Source organism: Castor canadensis, chromosome 15 (genome assembly GCF_047511655.1).
Source record: "Castor canadensis chromosome 15, mCasCan1.hap1v2, whole genome shotgun sequence".
In the NCBI taxonomy this organism is placed as follows: Eukaryota; Metazoa; Chordata; class Mammalia; order Rodentia; family Castoridae; genus Castor; species Castor canadensis.
This window is the reverse complement of record NC_133400.1, coordinates 84,434,064-84,460,207: the sequence shown is the minus strand read 5'-3', so window position 1 is coordinate 84,460,207 and position 26,144 is coordinate 84,434,064. Positions and strand designations below refer to the sequence as shown.

Genomic DNA, 26,144 nt, shown 5'->3' with positions numbered 1-26,144 from the left:
CTGGAAACTAATGAGAATTCTATACTTGACCTTAATCTGAAGCAGCCGGAAATAAGCTTATTACTAACCAAATCCTCCATCTTCCATTTCTTTAGTATCAGTTCCTTATGTCTTCCCATACATGCCAATCTAACATGTCAAAAACAATTTAGGAGAAAAAAAAAATCACCTCAGGAAATGAATTGTTTTGTCACTAGTTCAAAAAATGTGATATGAGGAATACTGTTGTTCCTTACAAAATTCTACTGATCATGTTTTCACTTGACAATTTCCATATTGTTTTATCTAGTGTAATTTAGTTGTGTATAGTATTTTTATAAGTATCCCAACAAAAATAGAGCTGCCCTTCTCATTCATTCTCATGAGAAATGGTATGTTTGTAGTAAAAATTAAGAATGCAGAGATGGAAGAGGTATTTCATTGAGTGGTTAGTATAAGAAATGTGCCTTTGACAATATTGATATTCGTTCTCATTGACTTAGGTACTCATTTCCATTTGAACTTCAGAGGCATTTTCCAATCTCAATATATATGAAGAAATGTTACAAGGTTTAAAAATAGGTTTTTTTAAGAGTTGGGAGAATTTAAGAGAAGAGATAGGATAAAAGATAGAAATGTGGTATGGAAAAACTAAATGACCTCTTGGAGCAACTCCTTTACCTAGAGCCTCTTGACTCCATTGTAACAAGGTTCTACTGTCTTCTGAACTCTGGGACCAGATTTGAAGGAACCTAGTGTTTTAATTCAAAAGTATCAGGTCCCTTTTACTGTCCAACTATCTTGGTTTTGAAAAACAAGTCCTTGTCTCTTGGTCTTTGTGACCAAGTGTCCATATTAACTCATTCTGTTCTTTCATTCCTGGCTTTAAGATTCTGCTGAGTACCTGAGTTTCTATGTAGTTTTTAATACTATGACCAGCCTGTTCGGGACACCCCCAAATGGCTGGTCTCTCTGATCAACTAACATACTCTGCCAGGGCCATCACCTTTAATCGAGGACTTCCCAGCTTGACTGTAGATTGATCCCCTCTCCAGTCTCCAGCCTTCTAGGGTATAACACATCCTGCTCCTGACCACATGAAAATCTTAACACACTAAGTCAGATAATGCTGATGTTACACTTCAGTGATTGTGTTCTTTAAAGTCTGACATACCAGTGAATACGCAATGCAGGTCATGAAGTCTTGCACTGAGCCACAAATGTCCCCACATATTAACCAGAAAAGTAAATTCAGAATTATTAAGGGAAAATCAGAGAGCAAATAAAGGCTTACAATTTTGCCTTTTTGAAGAGTGTCCATATTCTGGATTAAATAAGGCTGAGTAAAGCAGGTTCTTAGGGCTGATAACTGGGTATCTTTGCCATGAACAGTGACAACCCTCAGCAGCCATCATTGTTTCTTTCTGTGAAGGGTCAATAGTGACAATGTTCTCTCTTGTTTAGTTGAGGTCAGTAGACTCCTGTCTACAAACCATATCTTGTACAGGCATATGTCTAATTCTTGCTCCTGCTCTGCCCTATTTGCCCTTGGATCAGGGAGAGTTTGATATCAACTCAAATCCCAGTATACTTGACAGAAATAAAGATACTTTAGCTTTGGAAAAGGAATCACAGAAGAAGAAGCACTTAGCAAAAAAAGAAAGGAAAAAATGGATAAGGAAGAAGACAAAAAAGGAGAGAGCAACCTTTGAAATCATCCATTCCTGTAGAAAAAAGAACATTACCATAGGCTTTTTTCTTTTCTATTTAAGGCAAATGATTTCTGAATGTAAAAAAATATATAATGAGCATACTGTTTTCTTTGCAAAAATAATGAAGAACCTGTGTAAAGTAGCATATCTGTTCTTTCTGTTCTGTAAACTGGGCTCTTGTTCTTTGTATGGTTAATTTCTATGGACTGCTGGACAGCTGATTTGACTGAGGCTTGGCTCTGCACACAGTGATAATACTACCTGGGCTATGAGCCAGTGGGGAGAGTAAACAACTTCCCCACACTTCTTTTTATCCCTTTAGTTTAAGAACAATCCAAGAGTATTTTTTAAAAACTATTTGGTTTAAAATGCAGATAACAGACAGAAATGCAAATAAAGTTATACTGTAAGAAACCCAGAGATGATTTCTCATTAAGTTTGGCCAGAGAATTTGGACTCCCCTCTTGAGGCATCAAACAACTCTTTACCATAGTCCTTCCCGTCTCTCAGAATGTGCAAAATATGTAAGTTCCTTGAAAGGAACAATTTGGAAAAATAAGGGGATACATGAGATGTGACTTTTTCAAGGAAATGAAAGTACTCTTAGAGTACTTTTACCTTTTTTTAATACTGGTATGTTGCATGGGCTGTTCTGCTCTTCACTAAAAATGATTAATAGCCCCCATCCATCACATTGTATAGTATGGTACATCTGAGTAGCAGAGAGCTTATAAAATATACTTAGCAATAAGTCACAGAAACATTCGTATTTTTAATAACATTTTCGAAGGAGAAAAATCTGTTTTTCAATAAATTTTGGCTTGTGTTCCCTCCAGATTTTATTTCTCATTTAAGATTATCTTGGGGTCGAATCTTTTTTTCATGCTCATTGGCTTTTTGCTAGGTTTCTGCCTAGGACAAATATGTTTCAGAGATGAATTAAAAAGAGGATTAACACATGGGCATACAATTCTAGATGTGCATAGAATTCTAGATTTCTGTTTTTGCTTTTGGTTGTGATTGAATTAATATCCATGTAATTAAATTTTACTGAAGTTTTGTAGTGACTGTTACTCATGATCAGATAAAAACTATTTTTCAACCCAATATATTTCTATGTTATTATCCTTATATATTTGCTTTACCTTTGTGGAATATCTTAATTCTACATACTGCTATCTAAATTGTTAAATCTTGCTTAAGACAAAAGTAGTCAGTACCTGTCATTTCAATGGTAGAACTCTGATTTTATTATATATTACTGTTTTTCCTATTATTAGAAACTTATTGTTCCTTCTTTTTAAAACTGCAGCTTATATTTGCAATGCATAATCACCCAGGGTCAGCATGTTGATGCTGTGGAACAGCTTCTAAAAATAATAGTTATAGAAAATCTTCTCTTTGCTTTTTTCCTTCCTAGATAGTCAACACTTGTTATTCACAAGTGACAGCTGTATGACTGTCTAGATAAGAGTTCCTAATAAATATAAATGGATTATATTCTCTAGAAAACAGAAAAGGAACTTTGAGAAGCTTGTGAATTTCATTCATACAAGAAAAGATGACACTCAACGCCTCCTACTTTTCACAACTCCCCATCCCCAGGTAAACATGAAAGTTCATGGATGTAATAGTATGCAGGGATTTCCTGTTCAGAAACAGTTCCCATATCATTTATAACAGAAGACATTTTTTTAATCACAGAAAAACGTTTTAACATTCAAACCCAATCAGCACATACTTTGTGGGAGGTGGAAAAACAAACTTAACTCCTATTCCTTATTTGTTGTAATGGGAAGTCTCATATGCCAACTTTTTGGCATCTCTTCTGTAAATTGGAAGGTTTTAGCCAATGAAGCAAAATTCACATTAGGATGCAGATGCCAAAATGTTGAAACACCAGGCAAAGAGGCACTTACTCACCTAAATACCTCTGGGGGTTCTCTAGATTTTGAAAGTTGATGTTTCTAAAACATTTTGTTTCTGAATCCTACATTTATTTAGGGCATTCAGGGGTGATTTATAAGGGGGAATCAGTAGACACTGTGGTTTAGATATAGAAAGTGAGAGAAACAGAAGTATTAAATGATGGCTCCAGAGTTTCTTGCTTGTGTCTTTGAATGAGTGGTAGTGCAGGTTAGAGTGCTAGTTATTGGGAGGGAGTCAGGTTTGGAGGGGATGATCAGAAGTGTTAAGTTTTAGGTACATGGAGTGAGTCGCCATATCTTTGAGGCATCCAAGTGGAAGTGTCAAATAGCAAACAGGGTGTATAGATCAGACCTCAGAGGAAAGGCAGTCCAGGTTGAAGACCTAAGACTGTGACTGTGTGCATTGGAGTGATTTCAATTATGAGAATGAATGAGATTGTTGAAGGGTTCATCAGCTAGGAAGAGGATGATGGGTCTACACAGGAGATAGAGAGGAATAGCCCCAGAAGGTATTAGCCTTACTATTAATGTCATAGAACCTGAGACATGTGAACATTTGAAGGTCAAATAAACTGGTAACCTGAATAATAAAATGTGTGACTTTTCCTAACAACTCAGGCATAGTCACACGTTGACAGCATCATAATCTAAAACTTTGTTATAGAACATTAGTTGTGCCCTCTACCCAGCAAGGATTCACTCATCCCAATTGGCTGAGGGGTATATTCTTAACCACTGTAACACGACAGAAAAACTTCCATCTTCTACATCCAAGCATCATTTCTCCCTTGCTTGGAATAATTTTACTTTAATATCATCCTGTGGGAAATGTGTCTAGTTTACTGCTCCATTTTTCTATTTTATATGGGATTATAATGATCTTCACTTTTGTTGACAATTTGGGTAATGACAGGAATATATCATTATTGCTGAGGTATCTTGGTTTAAGGCAGTCTCCTAGGGGAAAGCGTTAAATTCCCATAGTAAAGTTAGAGTCCAGATTTTAAAAGTATATTTTAAAAGTGTTTTTCTTTCTTATAGAAGTATTAAGGCTTTATATTGAACTAATTATGATGGTAGAGCTCCTAATAGAACTACTGTGGTTATCTAGTATAAGTGTCCCTTCTCAATCTTATTTACAACATTGAAGTTTCTGAATTTGACATTATGAGATTATGCTGTAATCCAGTGAATCCATTACATAGGTAGCAATAGATTCATAAAAATAGCAATTACTATTTACTTAAACCTCCCTTCCAGTTCATGAAAAAAATAGAACTTAGTAAATTTCAAGATACTTTCCTGATTTAAAAATAATTGGTTAAAGAAAAAGGCACTAACTGGTTTTTTTTTTTTTTTTTTGCATGCATAAGGAACACATTTAACTATCTAAGCAATTCCCAGTTTAAAATGTGACTTTACCATCCCTGTGTAAAGAATTTCTCCTGGGCATGGTGCAAACATTTGTAATCCTAGCACTCAGGAGGCTAAGGCAGGAAGATCAAGAGTTCGAGGCCAGCCTGGGGTGCATAGTGAGACTCCCATCTCAAAAGAAAGTGATTTCTGTTATAACTGAAGACACAACAGAGGCCCATGCTATTGACTCTTTTAGCAAGTTCACTGTCATAATTCCCTGAGTCTTGATTTATACTGAAGAGTCTTCATATACTAAATTACATGGCCCTAAAAACAGACTTCTCTTCTGGTATCAAAGCAGACTATTGTCTGAAACTCTTGTACTTTTTTCTTGAATTACAGTTTTTTATTGGAACGCTCTAGGTAACCAATTCAATGTAAAATGGAACTCTAACCCCCCTTCCTTAATTTGTCTCTCCATAGAAGTCATAAAAAAATAATCACCCAAGTATGCATCAGAATCATGCTTAACTCTTTTCTTTCCTTCGCTCCCCACAGCTAATAAAATTCTCAGTTCAATCTGTTTGTTTTTCCTAGGTACAGTTAAAAATTTTTGTGCCCTTCTCTTGGTCATGCATGGACAAACCATCTGTATTTTTTTTTTTTTCTTGTACTGGGGTTTGAATTCAGGGTTTTGAGCTTACAAGGCCAGAGCTCTAACACTTGAGCCATGCCTCCAGCCCTTTTTGCTCTGGTTATTTTGGATAGAGGGTCTTATTTTTTGCTTGGGCTGACCTAGACCACAATCCTGTTTTAAGCTTTCTGCTGCCACTGATATGACACCCATGTGCCACCATGCCCACCTTTTTTTTAATATGGGGTCTCACAAACTTTTTTTTTCCCCCTGGCTGGCCTGGAACCACAGTCTTTCCAATATCAACCTCACCCTGCAGTTAGCTGTTGGTTGAGATGGGGTCTCACTAACTTCCTGTCCAGGCTGACCTCAAAACTGTGACCCTCCTGATCTTAGCGTCCCAAGTAGCTTATATTACAGGTGTGAGCCACTGGTGCTTGGCTACTATACCGTGTCTTTATTGCAGTAACTTCTACACTAAAGTCACTGACTCTTCTAAAACTCAACTTTCATCATGTTACTCCTTTTTAAAAAATTCCCTGCTGCTTCCCCTTTACCTAATGGATTAAGTTTCAGTTTATCAGAATGTCCTAAGTGTACCTCACAATGAGACTCCACCCTGCCCTTTTTGAAAGACTTTAGTAATTTCTATTCACTTTCTTTACCCCAGCTATCTAAAATCATTTATCAGTATTTTGTTAAAATCCTCTACTTTATTACAACCAACCCCATACTGTGCTTCCATCTTTGAGCCTCTATTCATCATGCAAGAGTCAACTCAGATGTAATTTTTGCCCTGATGTGTTTCTGTATATTATGGGTAATTTCCCTCCTTTTTTCTTTCCTGTGACATGGTATAAAGTTACAGTAAAGACATTTCCTTTTACATTTTTGTTAACATTTTTACGGAAGCATTTTTAAAAGCACAGACTTTTGAATCAGATAAATCTGGATTTGGAGCCTGATTTCATGTAACTATGAAACGAAGTTATTTGACTTCTCTGAATCTCATTTTCCTCATCTATAAAGTGGGGATTATAACGTTACTTTTCTCAAAGGGTTGTCATGATTACCTGAGATAACTTGGTAAAGCACTCAGCACATTAAATACTGTGCCTGGTGCATGTTCTGTTTGCTGCGATGGTGTTTCCCTCAACATTGTGAGTGCCAGTTCCTTAGTAGAACGCACTAAGTACTCAGTGAAGGGCTAAAACATGGATTAATTTTGCCTATTACTGTTAGTTTGGTTGTACCAAAATTTTTGAAGTAAAAACTTTTGTTCAGAGATGATATTGTTACTGGGATTAGAATTTGAAAGTATGGAATTTAATAATTCCTAAATTTATCCTTTCCTGAAATGTGAGAAATTTGGGTTGTAATATTGTCAGTCATTCTATTTTTATTCAACAAAGTTTGAAAAATATTTATTCAAAGAAACAGGGACTAACACCACCCTTTTGCTCCTGGCCTTTGGTCTCCAGCATTAATCTGATTGTCACTGATATTGATTCTTCTCTACATCTTTTCATGTTTAATATACCATAAATTGTGTCAAATGGTACAAGTCTGTAAGTTTGGAGGAAGGTATATTTTTTGACAGTACTGGGGTTTGAACTCAGGGTCTTGCACTTGCTAGGCAAGCATTCTGCCTCTTGAACCACACCTCCAGCTCGAAGACAGTAATTTTGAAGGATGTTGTTCTTCTAATATTTCACACTCATTTGCCTGCACCTTGCCATATGCTGTAAACCATTGTGTTGCTCTTGTCAGGTGATCAAACTCTACAATCTTCAGATTAAGAAAACAACAAAACAATTTCAGCCTCTCTGGAACAACATTAAAAATATTCTGATGAGGTTTACTTAATGAACTAAGTAGTTACTGAGAATAGGGAATGACTTAAAAAAACAAAAACAAAAACATGTTTCCAGCCCATTCTGTTTTAGTTTATTTTTCAGATAGGGTCTCTGTGCTTTTGTCTGGGGCAGGTATCAGACCATTATTCTCCTACCTCTGCCTTCTGCAAAGCTGAGATTATAGTTATGTACCACTGTACCTGACCCAGAAATACTCTTGAACTAAGAAAAATATCCACTAACTGCATTAAGAAAAATTACTAAAACCAAGATGCAGTTCATTTTCTAATGTGCTCTTTGGATTTGATAAGCATAGTAATTTTCTGGGAAAACAATGTAATGTTCAGAACCTTAGTATCAATGTATTCTGTGTGTTCTAGTTTGTCTCCATATAGCATGTGGCCGGCACAGGTGAGTTTATGAGGAATGTAGAAAATGAATACTGAAACCCCTGCCAGTTACAGTTCTGTAATCACCTTTTCTGAATAGTCACAGTCAACTGGTGTGTAGTCATGTAGTTGGACCAAGCATCTTTTTTCCAGCCCTATAATTTCATTTCTAGCAGAATTGAGACACTGATCTGAATACATCTCCAGTTGAGTTATGTAATCAGAAATAAAACCTTTTATGTTTAAATTAATCAAGACATCCTAATTTTCAGTGGATGCAGAATAAAATAGTCCTTTTTAGTGTCTGCAGAAGTGTTTTAAAACACAGATTCTGGAGCTAGCCTGTCTTTTAATCTGACTTGTCACTTTCTAGTTGTATGATCCTAAATTCATTAGTTTGCTTGTTGGAGCTCAGTGTCCTAATCAGTGGTATGGAAAAATTAAGTACCTATCACAAAATGGTGTTGTGACATGATATAAGATTAAGTTTTTATAAAACTACAGAACAGTCTGTCAGCAGAATAAGATTAGCTGAAGTTGCTATTGCCTTTTGGGATGAGTTAGCCACAACTTCATTCACCTCCAAAACCTCATGGACTCTTGACTACTTATTCATCCTCTGCTTTTGTGGTAGCCAGTTGTTTTGTCAGTTACCCACTAAAAATCACTGCCAGGTTTTCTTTTGGGGCTAAGCATACCTATGTTTGTCTGTAACCCAATTCCCTTTTGCATTGCCCCAGCTCTAAATGGTCCTCCTTCCTGTGTCCTCTTAATTAAGTCAGTCTACAACTCTCTGCTCTAGCACACGGTTCTTCAGACACTTGAAGCATCTTTTCAGAGACCTTGGACTTGCTCTTGCTTTTGCATAGCTGCATAGCCTGGAGGCTCCCTCACTTAATTTAGGTTTCTGTTTGAATGTGATCTCTTCAGAGAAGTCTTTCTTTTTTTTTTTTTTTTTTTTTTCATTTTTCTTTTATTATTCATATGTGCATACAAGGCTTGGTTCATTTCTCCCCCCTGCCCCCGCCCCCTCCCTTACCACCCACTCCGCCCCTTCCTGCTCCCCCCCCTCAATACCCAGCAGAAACTATTTTGCCCTTATCTCTAATTTTGTTGTAGAGAGAGTATAAGCAATAATAGGAAGGAACAAGGGGTTTTGCTGGTTGAGATAAGGATAGCTATACAGGGCATTGACTCACATTGATTTCCTGTGCGTGGGTGTTACCTTCTAGGTTAATTCTTTTTGATCTAACCTTTTCTCTAGTACCTGTTCCCCTTTTCCTATTGGCCTCAGTTGCTTTAAGGTATCTGCTTTAGTTTCAAAGAAGTCTTTCTTATCTACTGTGTATATAATACCCCAGTAAATATACAGGTATATTATACCTCCTACTCTTTATTAGATTCTTCATAGCATTTATCATTACCTAACAATACAGTATGTTATTCACTTAAGATTCTTCTTAATGGAAAAAATAAAACTGATACAGATTTTACTGTATCTATTTTTGATTGGATATTGTTAATGGGTATCAGAACTTCATAATACAAAGAATATGTCAATATGGGTCTTATCAGATTTGCCCTGATAATTTTAAGAAGATGCTAGCCATATTTTATTTTTATTATATTTTAGTGCTGGGGATTGAATCTTGGACCTTGTGCATGTTGGGCAAGTGCTGTACCCCTGAACCATATCCCCAGCCCCTAATGACTTTAAAGACAGACTTAAGCCAAAAAGAAAAAATTTTAAAACCTAGAACTTAGTCAGTTTGTCTCTTTTGATACTGATCTTTTTTTTTTTTTTTTTTCATTTTTCTTTTATTATTCATATGTGCATACAAGGCTTGGTTCATTTCTCCCCCCTGCCCCCACCCCCTCCCTTACCACCCACTCCACCCCCTCCCGCTCCCCCCCTCAATACCCAGCAGAAACTATTTTGCCCTTATCTCTAATTTTGTTGTAGAGAGAGTATAAGCAATAATAGGAAGGAACAAGGGGTTTTGCTGGTTGAGATAAGGATAGCTATACAGGGCATTGACTCACATTGATTTCCTGTGCGTGGGTGTTACCTTCTAGGTTAATTCTTTTTGATCTAACCTTTTCTCTAGTTCCTGGTCCCCTTTTCCTATTGGCCTCAGTATATTCATTTCTGAAAAACTGTGGAATGGGGACAAGGATCTAGCACCCTTTAGGGTAGAATCCTCAGAACTTTAAAAATAGATATTTTAATGAGAATGGGAAAATTATATAAATTGAACAATAAATAGCCATTACTTTGAGGGGGATATTATCTTCAGGGAGCATGGCTAGCAGTGTGCAGGCCTTTTCTCCATTCAGGCTTACTCTCTATATCGCCCTTGAAGAAGGCAACAGAGAACCTCCTGTGTTTGAATATCTTCTTAACACAGAAGATCCTTTCCCTGTTGTATTATCCCCTGGTACTTTTGGTAGATTCTAGAGTAAGTGAAGCCCTTCCAGATACCCCACTTGAATGGGGCTTATGTGTGATTTAAAGTGAGGCTTACATTGTTTTTATTTAGGGATCTGTGGCAGTCTGACTACTGGTTTCCTCTGTGGCTCTGAAGGCTGCATAACAACTGTCCCTGCCTAGCCATGAGTGAGTAGCAACATTGTCAACTCAGGTGTCCATATAGGCCTGACAGCAGTGCAAACAAGGAAGGAGGGCAGGTGGGAGCTTTGGAAAAATCCAAGAGCTCCTGTCCCCTATAGGAAGAACAGTACCGCAGCCCTAGGTAAAACTGGGTGTATGAACCCAGATTTAATGGGGAGCCTAAATATTGGCAACTAATTCAATTATTTGAACATAATCTAAGGTAGATTTGACCTAGGCTTCACCAGCTGGTGTCCCTGCTTCTTGAAAGCAGACCTTTTCACCTTATCCCTGTTTAACAAAAATGGAAAGTGTTCCAGATCATTATGTCAGTCATAGGATAAGGAAACTTGATTGATTAGGGACCAACAAGTATGTGTGTGTGTATGTGTGTGTGTGTGTGTGTGTGTGTGTGTGTGTGTGTGCAGTGGTGGAGGGTACATATACACTTACATATTTCTGAGCTTCTTGGGAATGTCCTTTTATCCTCTAGAAGCTACCTTCACATTTTGGCCTGGATCCTTTGAATCTGACAGCTTTGTTTAACCTGTGAGAAGACTGTAATAATCGCATTATCCATATGAAGATTGTTTTTAGTTTGAGTTCACATCTACTGTAATCCCAACTACTTGATAAATTCTTACGGTTGAATGTTACAGTACATTTTAATCAAACATATATTTCTGGGTGTTTTAACCAAACATATATTTCTAGAGGTTAAGATACTTCATTTCCCTTTGTGTGTATGTGGGAGGGGGAGTGTTTTAGTCAGGTTCTTGCTATGTAGCCCAGGCTAGCCTCAAACTCATGATCCTCCTACCTCAGCCTGGAATGCTGGGGTTGCAGACAGGACATTCATTTCCCTTTTAAAGTCTTTTAGTCCATTAAGTTTTGGTATCTTAACATAGATGTTACTAGTTTTCAAAAGAAGTGAGTAAGCCAGTTTTCCCATTCCCCTCACTCATCTTTACTTGTCCTTTCCCCCATCTGTTCCCTTCTAGCCTCCCATACCCTTTGCCTCCTCTCATTCCCCTGCCTTCATTCTCCCTCCTCCTCTCCTCTCTGTATCCCGCCATCTCTTGTCTCTGTCCTTCCCTTCCTCTTTATCACCTTCTCTCTGTCTTCTTCTTCCCTTCTTTCACTTTCCTCCTTCCCCTCTCTTTGCTTCTGTAGACACATAGCAGGGGGTGGATAGAAGCATATTCCTCAAGTTTGAGGCACATTTTCGTCAGGTTATATAAGGATGCTCTCATTTCATTTCTCCCTCAGCCCATATTCCCATTCCCTTCAGTGGTAACCATTGAAGTGCATTTAATGATTCTTTCTATGTATATGTGTTCTAGAAAACTATATTTCCATGAATGAATTTTATAACTTGCATATTGGGATTATGAATTGTGGTTCTGTGTTCTGTTTTGTTTCGGTGCTATTTTTAGAGCTACTTAGATTGCTGCATTTGGGTCTTATTTCTTGTTTCTGACTGTTCCATGGTATCCTATCATGTAAATCCTCATTTTATTTATCCGTTCCCCTAGTAATAATCATTCCAAGTCACTTCCCATTCCCAGATATTTCAAATAGCACTATTGTGAATGTACTGTACAATTATGGCTTTGCAGGAGAGTTTCTGTAGTTTTTTTCCTCAGGACTAACAGTAAGGAGCACACTGATTTTCACAAGAGATTACCTTCTGGAATCACTGGACCCAGTCAGATTTCCAAGAGCTATGAATGGGGTTTCCTGTTTTCCCACATTTCTGTTTGTGTTATTTGACTTTGAGTTACAATCTGATAGCTGTATTGTCATTTTAATTTGCATTTCTCTGATAACTGGTGAGCTAGAGCTTTCCTTTATATACATTTTAGTCATTTGGATTTTTTTCCTTCTGTCAATCACCTGTTCATATTTGTGTTCTTTTTGTTGTTGTTAGGTTCTGGCTTTTTCTCAGTGATCTGTTGTATGTTCTAGATTTTTAATCCGTTGTTCATTTTAGATCTGGCAAATAACTCCTATTAATTTTATTTGTTGTGTCCTTTGTTGTAGGCATATCTGTCAGTGTATTTATTCTGACTTAAAAATGTTAAGAAGTCATTCTGTATTCCTAATAGTTAAGCATACTTCCCAACAGTTAACTTCTGTTAGCTTTGTAATTACACAGCTTGAGCATCCCTAATTAAATTGCTTAATTTTTTTTAAATTGTTGTGCTGGGTGGGGGTACATTATAGCATTTACAAAGGTTCTTACAATGTATTAAATATAACATACTTGAATGTTTGAGAGAGTTTTAGTTTTCAGATTTTAATTTTTTGAGTTAGGGATGCTCATTTGGTAAAAATCTATGCAACTATTTCAAAATCTGAAAAATTGGATCTGAAACACTTCTGGACTCAAGCATTTCAGATAAGGGATACTCAATCTATTCTTTTTACCTAGACATTTACACATTTCGAGGGGAGGGGTTGTTTTTATGGTAGTAAGATATGTGTACAACATTTTCTCTCAGTGGTAAACTGGTTTTTACAGTGCCATCTTCTACATAACCCTTCTATTTCCCACTAATTTGCCTTGTTACCTCTCTCATAAGGATCTGTTTTAGAACCCTCATTCTAGAATAGCAAACAAACTTGGACCTCCTAGGCAAATGCCTGCAAGAAAGCATGATAGCAGGAAGCCCTAGAACCTCATATACCTGGTTTAAGGCTGAAAGAGCCTTTAAATGTAGTCTACTTCATGTTCTCCTTTTCACATGAGGCATCTGAAGTTTATAGATTAAAGTGCTCAGAGAGGCATACCAGTGGCCCGGCTAGAATTGTAACTCAGATTTTCTCTAGGGCATCTAATAATCTCTGAATCAGTTAGCCCAGGTCTCTCTTTCCTTGGTCAGAGTGGATGATTTTTCAGCCTCACATTCTTTTCTTACTTGTCACAGTTTTGTGGGTGTCTTTAGCCTATCCAGTAAGCAAGTCTTTTGCTATCTGTACTGGGTACAGATATTGTATATTTTCCCCCTCCTTCCTTCCCTTCCTTTGTGGCAAAAGAAAATTTATTGGTGTCAGTATAGGAAAACAGCAGGAATCAAAGCAGACTAGGGAGCAATAGTGACAAGAAAGGTCCCTTGATGCTTTGTGTTTTAATATATCTCAAGAAATTAGTATAGCTTTCAATCCTTCCTAGATGTATTATGTTTTTAGATCTGTTACCAGAATGTTTTCTCTGTATGAGAATTTTATACTTGCATGACCTCCTCCTGTCCCTGTTTTTCATTGAGTAGAAGGAAAAAATTATATGAACAGAGTTACGTTCTGAGGAGTCATTCAATACTTAGTATTTCTTCTCTCCATCTTCTACTTAAGTGTGGACCAAACCCTACTTAACCCTCTTCACTTGGTCTAGATACTGGTTAGATATATTTATAACATACAAATATGTTAGTTCATGAAATAGAAACAGAAAGTCTTTGGAGGTGACACCCCTAGGCAGAAAATCTGAGATTTTCAGAGGAAAGGAGGATTTCTTGTGATGTTTTGTTGCTGTGTGGGAAAGGAGAAGGCAGTAAGGCAGCCAGTAAGATCTTGATGGTGTTCTCTGAGGTCATTGGCATTTTCAGTGGTTTAGTAACAAAGGACCCTTTCTTCTAGAATGCCAGACTAAAGTGTGCCAAAAGTGGCCTCATCCAGAGACATTTTTTCCGTGTGTTCATTCAGGAACTGTGAACCTGACCTTAACCATTTTACCTCATTTCATGCCTGAGAGGTTGCAGATCTTGACCACAACTAACAAGGAGTGAGTCCCTTGGAAATGTAATATGACAAATGCATAGTTTGCTGAATCCTTAACTGCCCTAATGGATAGAAAGACATTTTGGGTGAGCAGCTGTCATATTGGCCTCTCTCCACTGTGAGTGATGCTTGGTTAGGATGCCTTCTTCAGTCTTTTCCTTACTGTTACCTGCCTCTGGAATGACAGCTGTCATTTGGAAGAGATTTAAAATTCCTTGAGGAAATAATAATACATAGCATTTAATAATAGAATGATTTTAGTTTTACTCAAAGGTTCAGAGACCTTTTGGGCCCTCTAATATGTTAATCTTCATCTTCCAACTGGGTATTTTACTTTAAAAAAAATTCCCGTGATAAAAATGGGCAAATTCATTAAATGGCAGTGTTGAACAGCCTACCTATCCACCAGTGGGTTGTTTAGTTTTTTTTTCTAAAAGTAAAGTCACTTCCGAGAATATGGTATTTTTCATGCCTTTGTAAATGATGGGCATTTGTCAAATATTGTTAAAAATGATTCTAGGGAAAAAGCTTAGATTTTCTTGGCTCACATTTAATAAAATCTGCCCATTAAACTGAGAAATTTTTTTTCTCCCCACCAAAACCTAACAGTTCTGGAGAAAAGCTATTTTCAGTTATGAAGAAGTTCCCCCTTCTATTTAAAAAAATATGGGAAATTGGTCTTGGTTCTAGATTACAGAAGATTCCAAATGCTTATCTGTCTTGTGTGAAGGCATTCATTTTTCACCAAACAATGTGCCCTTATGTCACAGAGGTTATAGATGAGAAGTGATCAAAATCACATGAATGAGTCTCCCTGTGCTGTCTGTAGTATAGGTAAAATGTCTTGAGCTATGTTGGACACACTGACACTCTGTGTTTCCATACATTTTAGAAAGAGACTTCTCATAGAGAGCAGTGGAAGTTGCATCTTATGAATGTGGTTGACTTAAAATAATCAAATGTTTTATGGAGGAGTGCCCTGTTCTCTACAAAAGACAAATGAGTGCACCCTTTGTACTCAGCCTGATTTTTGTAAGGAAAATATGCTAGGTGTTAGGGGCTATCCAGAGCAGCTTTTTAAATCTACTTACCTGCTTATTTCTTGCCTCCATTTTTTACTTTTAAGGGGCTCTCTTCCATATTTACACCTTTAAATATACATGCAATACTAAAGGAAAATTTTATAACTTATCAGTGTAGGCTCAGCTGAAAACTGTTCTAATCACTCTGTGTTGGAAAATTTTGCTATTTATAGGCTTTTCCTTATTCTTTTTGGGGGGATGAGTTCACATTTTTTTCATTTTTATTAGCGTATATTAATTGTAGGGGGAATTTGTTGTGCCAGTTTCCAATAGCCTTACATCGTACATTGGTTAAATTGCCCTCACCATCCTTCTCCCCCACCCCACTTAAAGCAATTGCAAGAGGTTTCATCATTCTATTTCATGTATGTATATGAAGCCCATCAACTATATTCCCTCACCTTCATCTCCTTCGTTCTTCCCCATACACAAGTACCCCTCTCCCCATACTCTGCCTATTTTTATAGTCCTGTCTTATCTCAGTCATGGGGATAGTAAGGTTTATACTTTCTTGCAGATATATCTCAAGACGTACAAAGCATCATCAGCAGATCATTATCTAGAGACACAAAGAATTTGAAATCATGGGTATTTGATATGGGAAAGGGAATCAGAAATGGCAGGAGTTAATAACAATGCAAAATTGATTTACTTGTGAAGTATGTATACATAGTGCACATACATGTGTATATCTCTACTCACAAGCATATATGCGCACACATATATTCACATTAGAGGGACTAGAGATGCTGGTTGAACTAATACTGGTCTATCCATTTTCCAGCTAGTAAGTGAAGTGAAGGATTTCAAATGGGTTGGATTTAGGGCATTTTGCTCAGATATAAATGTCCCAGGGCCTTCTGCATGCTAGGTAAGCATTCTACCTCTAAGCAACACCCCCAGCTCATTTGTGTATGTATATGTGAATATGTATATGTATACACAAACATATTGGAGTATTGGGATTTGAATTCAGGACCTTATGCTTGCTAGGCAGGCATTCTATCCCATCCCTTTTTGCTTTTAGGCAAACTCTGGTAGAGTCTCATGTTTATGCCAGGACTAGCCTGAACTGTAGTCCTTCTGTTTATGCTAGATGACAAGTGTATACCAACATGCCCAGCTTATTGGTTGAAATGGAAAGTCACAAACTTTTTGCCTGGGCTGGTCTTGAAACTTGATCTGCCAGATCTCGAGTAGCTACCCCCCCACATAGCTAGGATTACAGGTGTGAGCCACTGTGCCTGGTCTTTTGAGTATCTTTTAATAGCAAAGGAAGAAATAGATTTGGTGGATAGCCGAACAGTTGCTTTTATGTTTAAGAAAAAGGAATTCAAGTGGCAATAAATACGGATAGCAATATTTGGGGGGAAAGCCATAGTAATAGTTTTAATGCAGATATCTATGAGGCAAGAGAAGTTTGGAAACAAAAGTGATTTATAAACCATGAAAGGTATGGCAAATGCAAACTAATTTATGATTGATAGTTTTGAAACTGAGTCATAGTAAAGAAACACATTGCTTTTCCATGCATATAGCCCATATCTGAAGCTTGTGTCCCAACTTCAAAGGCATTTTCTTATCTTACTGCCAGTATTCGGAAAGCCAATGAATGAACAGAGAAATGCAGGGTTTTTTTCATTCTACATTTTAATTAGTATATATTGTACAAAATAATGAGTTTCATTGTGACATTTTTCATACATGAAGATGTATTTTGATCATCTTCATACCCCTGTTATCCTTGATCTACCCGATTCCCCTTCCTCTTCCCTTATAGTCCCCTTTCTACCTTCATGATATCCTTTTTTAAGGAAATAAAAATTTTAATTCCTCAGTAATTCAATATCTTATTTTAAAATACAGAGGATTTTAACTTGCATTCTATCAAAGAGGCCATGGTGATTCTTGCTAATGCAATGTAAGTATATTATAAAATGTTTCTGGAAGGAAAATCAAGTTTGTTTTATTCACTGTTAAAATGGGCTTTTAGGAGTATTAAATTCATTCGTTGAGGATGCCATCATCAGCATCATCATTACTAGTAATATAATTATCATCACCACTAGATGGTGCATAGGGAATTTGGAGCCCTCAGTATTATAGAATTCATTTTCCTATCTGCTACCACTAATTGGCTGTTAGGGGAATATAGAAATATTTCAGAGGGTGGAGGAAAGGGGACTATAGCATTTGACAGACTATTCTTGTTAATTAAAATTATCCTGGAGATTGGGTGGTGGAGGTAGGCATGGCAGAAGAGGTGTTCCAAGTTTACACCTTTAAATATACATAGAATAGTAAAATAGACTTTATAAATGTCCTGTGTCAGAAGCAAGTATTCCTTAAATTGGAGTCAGAAAGGGCCTCTTCTGTTCTGGTGGAGCTAGGTTCTTGAGAATTCCTTATTAAACATGACAGTCTGTCTTGACCTGGGTCCCCAGCAGGTCTGCATGTGTGAATTTGCCTGAAATGAAATCCTGGAAGTCCTGGCTCAATTCCTAGCTTGTCCTCTCCGTGAAGCTGGCCCAGAAACATAAGAAATGAAATCAAGATTCTTGATTTGACAGGTGTCATCTTCCAAGACTATTACTTTTTGATTTCTTCTTTCTTCCAATGATTTTGATAGACTTTAGGGAGTCTCTGCTGTCAGAAAATATGCTGGCTTTTAGATTCATGTATGATATCTTGTGTCTGGCTTCTCCTGGACTGAGTGCATAAGTGGTAGGAATTATAGCTGGTTGCATTAAAGTAGTAACTATGCAAAAGCAGCTTATAAGTTCAATTCTGGGAAATGCTTTTCTATGCTTTATTATGTTCCTATTTCTCCTTCTGCTTAATTTTTAAAAATATGATGTAATAGCTCATTTAAGGATTCCCTGTTTCTCATTCTTCCTTCTAATCCTAGTGCCCAGAACATGTTGAGAAAAAAGTCAATAAAATGAGAGCAAATAATGATTAGAAAGATCTTTAAAAATGTTTTGAATGCTGAAATGATTTCTTAATATCCATAAGTATAATAGACCAATAATGTTTATGAAAAATACTAGAATAAGACAGGTGTAAGGATTATTAATGAGTAAAGCTGATATCATCAGTAAATATAAAGCATGTTGAAGAAAATTGTTTTTAGATGCTATATCAAGTCTTTTGATAACACAAAATTTGTATTTGTCACAAGTCACTTAATGACTACTTAAAACATACACTTTTACTTAGTTACATTCTCATTCTGTCATGTATCAAAAGAGGACTTGAAGTTAAGACCTGTAGTTGGAATTTCAATGCAGTCAAGCAACTGCTTTTTGTGTGAAGTGAAGGATGGTGGTAATTTTGGAAAAGAAAAGGTTCTTAGTAATTTTCTAGTTGTAATGGGTTAGCAAAGGTATTTCCTTTTAACTTGAGAAATTTAAATGTATGCTAAGGGTTTTAACCTCACAAAGATGTTTCTGTTCTGGAAAGACCAATATCTTGTCTAAATACATTCAGTAGAAAATGCAGTAATCTTAACATATAAATTTGAGTTCTGATTAATCAGTGAAAACATATAACAAAACACATCAAAATTAGTTTTTCTTTTTTAAAAAGTCATCATTTCAGTAGGTAACTTACTTTCTGCCTGTAATTCTGTCAGTCATGTGCTGCTACTAGATTCCAAAAATGCTGTTTTCTGGCGCAGAGTAGGGGCTTAACAAATAGTTTTGCATGGATGAATTGAAATTACATACCTAGAGAAAAAATTTGTCCCCATGTAAATATGTGTAGATCTTCTTATAGCAAATTATACATATGCAGATTAAGCAGGTGAATACCTGGAAGTTGGTAAGGTAGACCTGTGAGACATATACATACACACAAATTCAATTTTTAAAGTTTCATTTTGATTGGTAACATTAATTCACACATAGTTGTAAGCCTCTCACTAATGGCTTTCTATTGAATTAAAAAATTGTGAGCCCTATTCAGCCTAACAACTGCATAGACTCTGACCCTATATGCATTTGCTAACTTGTGTTGAATTTTTGAAAAGGGCATAGGAAGAATGTAGAGGATTGTTATGAAGCCTTGCCCTTCCTTATGTGAAAAAGAAAGGGTTTGCTTATAGGGAAGTTGCATTTGTGAGTCATAGGGATCCATTATCCATATCTGCTGAAGGGCTGTCATATATGAAGTAAATTTAGAGACCTATTTGTCCCTTTAGCTATTCATCACTGTTGATTGGCTCCAGTGGCAGGCAGCCGCATTTTTAGAGAAGAGAATGATATGGAATTTCTTCATGTGCAGAACATTAGCTGATCCCATTATTCAAAGCTATTCAAAAAGTCATAGCTGACACTTGACAGAAGTGGAGAGGAAAAACCATAGACTTAAGAAACAAAATACTGAAAAGTATGATGGAAATATAGATAGATTCAAGTTCCTCATCACCAGTGTTCATTCAGTTTCATACTACTTTAGTTGGCCAGTGGTATTAAAAGTATGATTTTCAGAGGAATCAATTTATGCATATCTCTTTGCCCTATCATGGAGTGAAAACTTGACTGATTTTTAACGTCTTGTACTACTGTTCTTTGAAATACAGCTGACATTTATACTTCAGCAATTGGTATTTGAAGGCAAAACATGAGGACTTTTTTTTTCCCTATAGCAGCCAGAGAGATTCTTTCTCTTGGTTTTCAATTGATAAATGCAGAAAAACAGAATTTTTAAATGACCACATCATGTAAAATGGTATTAGTAACTTCTAAGATGAAATTCCTTTAATACTATAAATCAATATATTTTAATTTCTTCTCTGAGAGCTCTAGACTACAGAAATGGGCAGATTATCCTTCAGATGATCAAAAGACCAAGCCATATGGAATTTTAACTGTTGGTAAATTGGTCGTATCTTACCAAAGTACATCATTTTCAATATTCTGTTCTTTGGCTTAGTATTTAGAATCTGGTAGTCATTCACATCCAGAAAGTGTGAGGCCTCAGAGGCTTGGAAGCTTGGAATTTTAACTGTTGGTAAATTGGTCATATCTTATCAAAGTACATCATTTTCAATATTCTGTTCTTTGGCTTAGTATTTAGAACCTGGTAATCATTCACATCCAGAAAGTGTGAGGCCTCAGAGGCTTGGAGGCTAACCACAAACTAATTGGCAGGCCAGAAATACAGTGCTACAGCTGGTTGTGATAACTGCTTTGGCTGAGTAAGTTTCTTTCTTAGGTCAGCCCATGTAATCATTTGGCATAATCTGTTGATGGTCTTCTAACCTGTGGAGCAAGAGTGACTTGTGAGTTAAGTGCAGTAGGATAGATGTCTATTTAAAATTAATAAAGAAAGAGACTCTGCTCCTTTTGGTTATTATCAAAGAAAACTATCAGGACTGGTCAAAAGAAATTTTTAAGGATATGTCAATGAAATTATGTCTGTCAAAAATCTTTCAGTAAGGTGTTTGTTTCAGTTGGAGATGTTACACTCAACATCATAATAGAGCAATTTATTTAACCGACACTTTTATAACACTTAATATATGATACGTATTAATCTGACTCCTTTATAGATACTATTTCATTTTATCAGAATAACAGTCCTATGATGTAGGTTGTGTTATCACCCTCGTTTTAAAGATAAAGAAACTCAGGTACACATAGTTAAGTAACTTTCTTGGGATCACAGAGCTACCAATGGCACTGTAGTGGATTTGGAAGGCTCTAGCTTTGGAATGCATGCTGAAATCAATGTACTGTGCTGTTTCTGAGTAATACAAGGCAATAATTTGTAAATTGCATTGACAACCAGTGATAAAAACTCCCTCATACCTAAGATATTTTATCCCTTTACATTATATCTCTCTACTCACATCTTTTATTGAGACCATTAAGAGATTCTATTGAATGCCAACTGTGTTGGATTTAGAACTCTTTGAATATGAAATTTACTGACTATGTGCCTTTGGAAGAGTCACCTTTCTGAGGCACTTTCTTCATTTAAATCCTGTTGATATCATTGGTCAAAATGTTCTGTAAAATGTAAAGCACTGTAGAAATTGGTTAGGCGTCATTCAGAATTACCAGTGGTTCTCTAATGATGAGAATGTCCATGAGAGCCTTGTTATTTGCCTAAGGTTCCACTATTCTGCTTATTCTCTGCATCCATTCTAGAGACTACTCCTTTAGACTTGAATCTACCGTTGTATTAAGCTATTTGAGGATTTATGTTTTACTACTAAATATTCACAGTAGAAACAAAAACCACATATGTGATGGTATCATGACATGAACATGACCCTTGTTCACATTAAAATGAAAAAATGGAGTCTCCATTCTAGGTGATAAATAACACAACACATTCACCAAAGTATTTTTAAAATGTGTGATTCTCCAGCGGCTCTCCTGCTGACCCTGAGCAATGTGATACTGAACTTCCAAAGCATCAGGCTTAGGATAGTACTCATCTTAGCTTCTGGTTCTGATCTTGGAAAAGCTAATTCATGCACACACAACATGATAGGCCAGGTCACGCCTCATAGGCTTTTTCTGTGCTATGCTCTTATACGTTTTTTATAAGGTAGAATGTATTCAAAGCATTCTGCCTCAAAAGGCATTTTACTCTAATGGTTGTGTGGAAATGTTTATTCTCTGCTGCTATTTTTTTTAAAAAAAGGGTAATCAGAAGTATTTAATTGTCTTAGATGCGCTACAAATAGTAATTAAAAGCTATTTTTTTTAGTTTTGCAAAAATATAAGCATGTCTGTGAATTAAATGAGGCCCTTTGTCAATCCTGGTTTGCACAGCAAAGGTAGTATGCTATAGTAGTGCCAAGACAGGGTTCATTGCCCAGCTGCATAAGTAAACACCATTGAAATGTGAGTTTATTCCAAGTGCTATCCTCTGTAATCCTATTCCAAACTCAGTGTATTGTATTTAGGATGTCTCTTACACGGGATTCTTATTTTGTCTTTAAATGGCATGCCCCCAAACCATATTCATATCTTCCATTCCCAAAGTTTTAAATAATAATACTCAAAATCATGTCACTTTGTTTAAAACAGTTTATTTAGTAAGTAGTTCTTAAGGTTCCCATTTTGTAAAGAGAATATCTAAGGAATAGCAGCCTCAAATTTATGCATAAAATTTTAGATAGCAGAAAAGCTAAAGTTATTAACTTTTGGATTCTTAGTCTTTGATTTTTCCCTACTAACTCAATAGCCTCTTCTTTGGATGTTCAAGAGAAATATTAAACTAGATAAGTATCTTAGCTCATCCTGTATGAGGCTAAGAAAGTCAAAAGCCTATGGCGTTATTTTAGAATTCAGAAGTCACTTCTCTTGTTCTTGAATAAGTTGAGCCCGAGAAAAGCAAGTTGGCAAACCCCAGTTCTTTCTTGGTCCTGACCAACTGATTGTATGACCTTTCTCAAGTTACTTAACTCCTCTGTCATTCTCTGTGAAACATGGAGGGCCATGTTCCCTTGGCTGTCTCAGATGGTGACTTCATCAGGAAAGGTGAGTGGAGATGCTCAAACAGATTGGCCTGCTTAACACAGGCCACCATTCAGTTGGCCAGGTACATGAATGAGGTGGAAGCTAGATGAAGATGGATGACTTTCCAACAAAGAGATACACCAGAAAAGCAATGTGATCCTTATCACTTTCTCTTGCCCTGTACTAATGAACATGTGATAATTCCAAGGTATTTCTTGAGTATACTTGCACAGACTAATTTCTGAGTTTGATAAAACAGAGCAATGAGTTGAGCTGGTGAAATGCAGTAAACATGCTTTCTAAAAGTCACATTTGACTTTACTACATTATTCTTTTTTCAGGAAGAGTAGATATTAACCTGCTATCTCAGAAGAAACAAACTGGGAAATTTCCTGTGATTCAGGATAGTAGACCTAATTTCTTATGAAAGCATCTGCCTGGCACTCTCTCCATGGACAATCCTTTCATAGCATTTTTAACAAATTTGAAAGAGAAAAATTGTTTTATAACAGCAATTAAATTTATGGTTCCTCTTGGAACCATTATAACTTACTCCACCAGTTCCAGGAGAAATGCCTTATTCAGACATGTCATTTTTGTAATATAAATCTTTAGTTCCTTTTCATTGACAAACTTTAAGTATTTAAAAAAAATTGGGGGGGGGGAGGACAGGTGTGGTGGCTCCTTATAATCCCAGGTACTTGGGAGGTAGAGATCAAGAGAATCACGGTTCAAGTCCACCCCAAGCAAAAAGTTAAGGAAACTCTACCTCAATCAGTTAAAAAACAAAAACAAAACAAAACAAAAAAACTGGATGTGGTGGTGCATGTCTATCATCCCAGCTCCTTGGGAAGCATAAATAGGGGGACTGTGGTCCAGGCCAGCCTGGGCATAAACAGTGAGATTCTATTTGAAAAATAGCTAAAAGCAGAAAGGGTTGAGGGCATTACTTTAGTGGTATAGTGCTTACTTAGCAAGGCCAAAGACCTGAATTCAGTACTACAAAAAAGGAAAAAATATATATGCAGTTTCAATAAAAATGCATACAAAATGCTTTTCACAGGAGAGGAAATACAAACTGCTTATTTATACGTGAAAATACCATTAAAGTCATCCAATAATGATCAAAGGGACTAGAACACTACAAAGTCAAGAGATGGGTATATTTGGGTTCAAATTCTTACTTCATTACTTACTTAGCTATTAGATTTTTCCTTCTTTTTGTGTAGTAAGATACTATTTGCATATAATAGAATTCACCATTTTATGTGTACTGTGTAATGTATTTTGAGAACTCTGCAATTGTGTACAGTCCATTTAGTTCCTTATTTATGCATCCATTTCCAAGCAGTTACTTTTCCTTATAAAAGCAGAACTTGATTGGAGGTAAGTTCAGTGCTAAGGGGTTTGTATATCTGGAAATACATGCAGTTGCTGACAGCTTCACATTGGTGAACAAAGGGATACCATACTTAACTAGTGCCAGTGAGCAAAAATTTCCTAATTGATTTATCAAGTAGTAAGATTGTCACAATACCCTATATTACTTCCCCAAGAAGAAAAAACCTGGCTTTGTTCCAGGTTTTTAATGTTCTAACAGGCTTTCATTTCAGATTTGCTTCCATTATGGAATAACTGAAATTTACCAAGATAATCAGACTTCAGGTTTACATCAGATTATTTAGACTTGCCTAATTCATATCATCTTTAAAATTCCTTTATCAAACATCTTCAGTGATCCACCTGAACAGCTTTTACTGAGGAAGCATGCTTGGCTTGAAAAAAATTCAGATTAGAAAAGATGTGTTTGACTGTGAAACACTTTAGGAGTCATTGCTCTTACCTTGCTGTATCTGGGCGGTGGGGGTGGGGGGGACTCTTGATTTATCTTCCATTTTCCCCATCCCTTCACAGCCCATGTAGTTCTTCCATGCCATGACTGGTTTGGGTCCTTCATTCCCTGTATTACTACCTGGAAACAGAAAAGGGCTATAGCAAGACCCAGAGCAGCACTAGAGACTACGCCGAGGCTCTCACAAACAAGTACTTTGTAGGTGCTCCTGCTTGAAACTTTCAGCCCTTCAAGTGCAGAATTACCGCAGGTGCAGCTCAAACAGTGCTCAGATTGGCCTCTCAAATCAACAGCTTTTAAGCACGTCCATTTACAGAGGCACTGAGAGCTTAGTGGTAGGTGTACAGCCTGTAAATAAGCTGAATGTCTACATTTTTCATGACTTAGATGCTGAGGTATGTTTCTGTCAGGGATAGAAATCACAAACTTAGACCCACTTCTTGACTAAGAAATTTGTAAGTCTATTCAATTGGACTTTGCAACTGCATGCAATTTTGCAAATTCAGAAATAATAAAATTCCCACCAATTTCGAAGCATAGAAAGCTAACTTCTCCCTTGATGAGTCCTATTACATGGTTGATGTAAAAATTTAAGAACTATCTTAGTGTTTTCTGAGGCTAGCCACTCTATGTGGACTTGTCAATAACCAGCACATATAAGATGTTAGAGTATTTGTGGATTATCTGTGTGAAAGAAATTAGGCAAATTATTTTAATGCCAAACCAATTAAGCCATATTTTCTATTTTGTACTGCTCTTCCTCTCTCCTTCCCTCTTGGCTACTATCCTTCTCTTACCATTTCTTCTTTTGTTTGTTCCCTTTCTCTCCCTCCAAGTATTTGTCAGGGCACCATGTTATGTTGGGAATATAGCTATGAACAGAAATAGAAATGACTCATGCACTTCAGGAGGGTATGGACAAATAGAAGTGCAGACATTAATGAAATAATCACAAAAATAAGTATAAATTACAAATTCTGATTAGTAAATGGAGAAAGCTTACCCAGTGCTAAAAGCAAGTGTCCATCCTTGCTTTCTGATTTTTCATTTGCCAAAATGTTTTTGCTGCGCTGGTCTGTTTGTTAATACAAATGCCCCTGCAGTGCTTCTTGTGGACACTTTGTTTAAGTAGGTCTTACTCTGAGTGTGTGGAGTCCAGTATGTGAAGAGAAAGCTTTGATGACAGGGAGAGTAGAGGTGATAATGCCTTTAACTGAGGAAATTTATTCCTCAAGGAAGGACTTAGTATGGACTGATGAGACCTTTTATTTTGTCTATATTTGCCAGATAGCCATGTAGCCTAGAATAATAGCAGAATGTGATTCAATCTTAAAAGTCTGGACCACTCCAGATCCAGGTAAGAGTTGCCAAAAAAATAAGAGATTTCTGGCAGCTGTGTTTGGTTTCTAGCCTGCCCTCTGTGGTGTTTTCAAGAAGCCATCGAATGAAACATTCAGTTCTTAAAAATGCATGCACTATCCAACATT

At 36.6% G+C, this 26,144-nt stretch overlaps 1 protein-coding gene across 28 annotated transcripts in view; it reads left to right on the top strand.

Moving 5' to 3' along the window:
• Positions 1-26,144, top strand: part of Celf2 (CUGBP Elav-like family member 2) — an 808,044-nt gene that overhangs the window by 575,376 nt on the left and 206,524 nt on the right. The window contains exon 1 of one of the 28 annotated variants that reach the window (XM_074056683.1): positions 2,865-3,296. The exons of the other annotated variants lie outside the window; for them this stretch is intronic. Coding sequence (XP_073912784.1) covers positions 3,253-3,296 — 44 coding nt within the window. The 5' untranslated portion in view covers positions 2,865-3,252. Of the gene's footprint in view, positions 1-2,864; positions 3,297-26,144 lie in introns of those variants that run through there. 28 annotated transcript variants of the gene reach the window in all.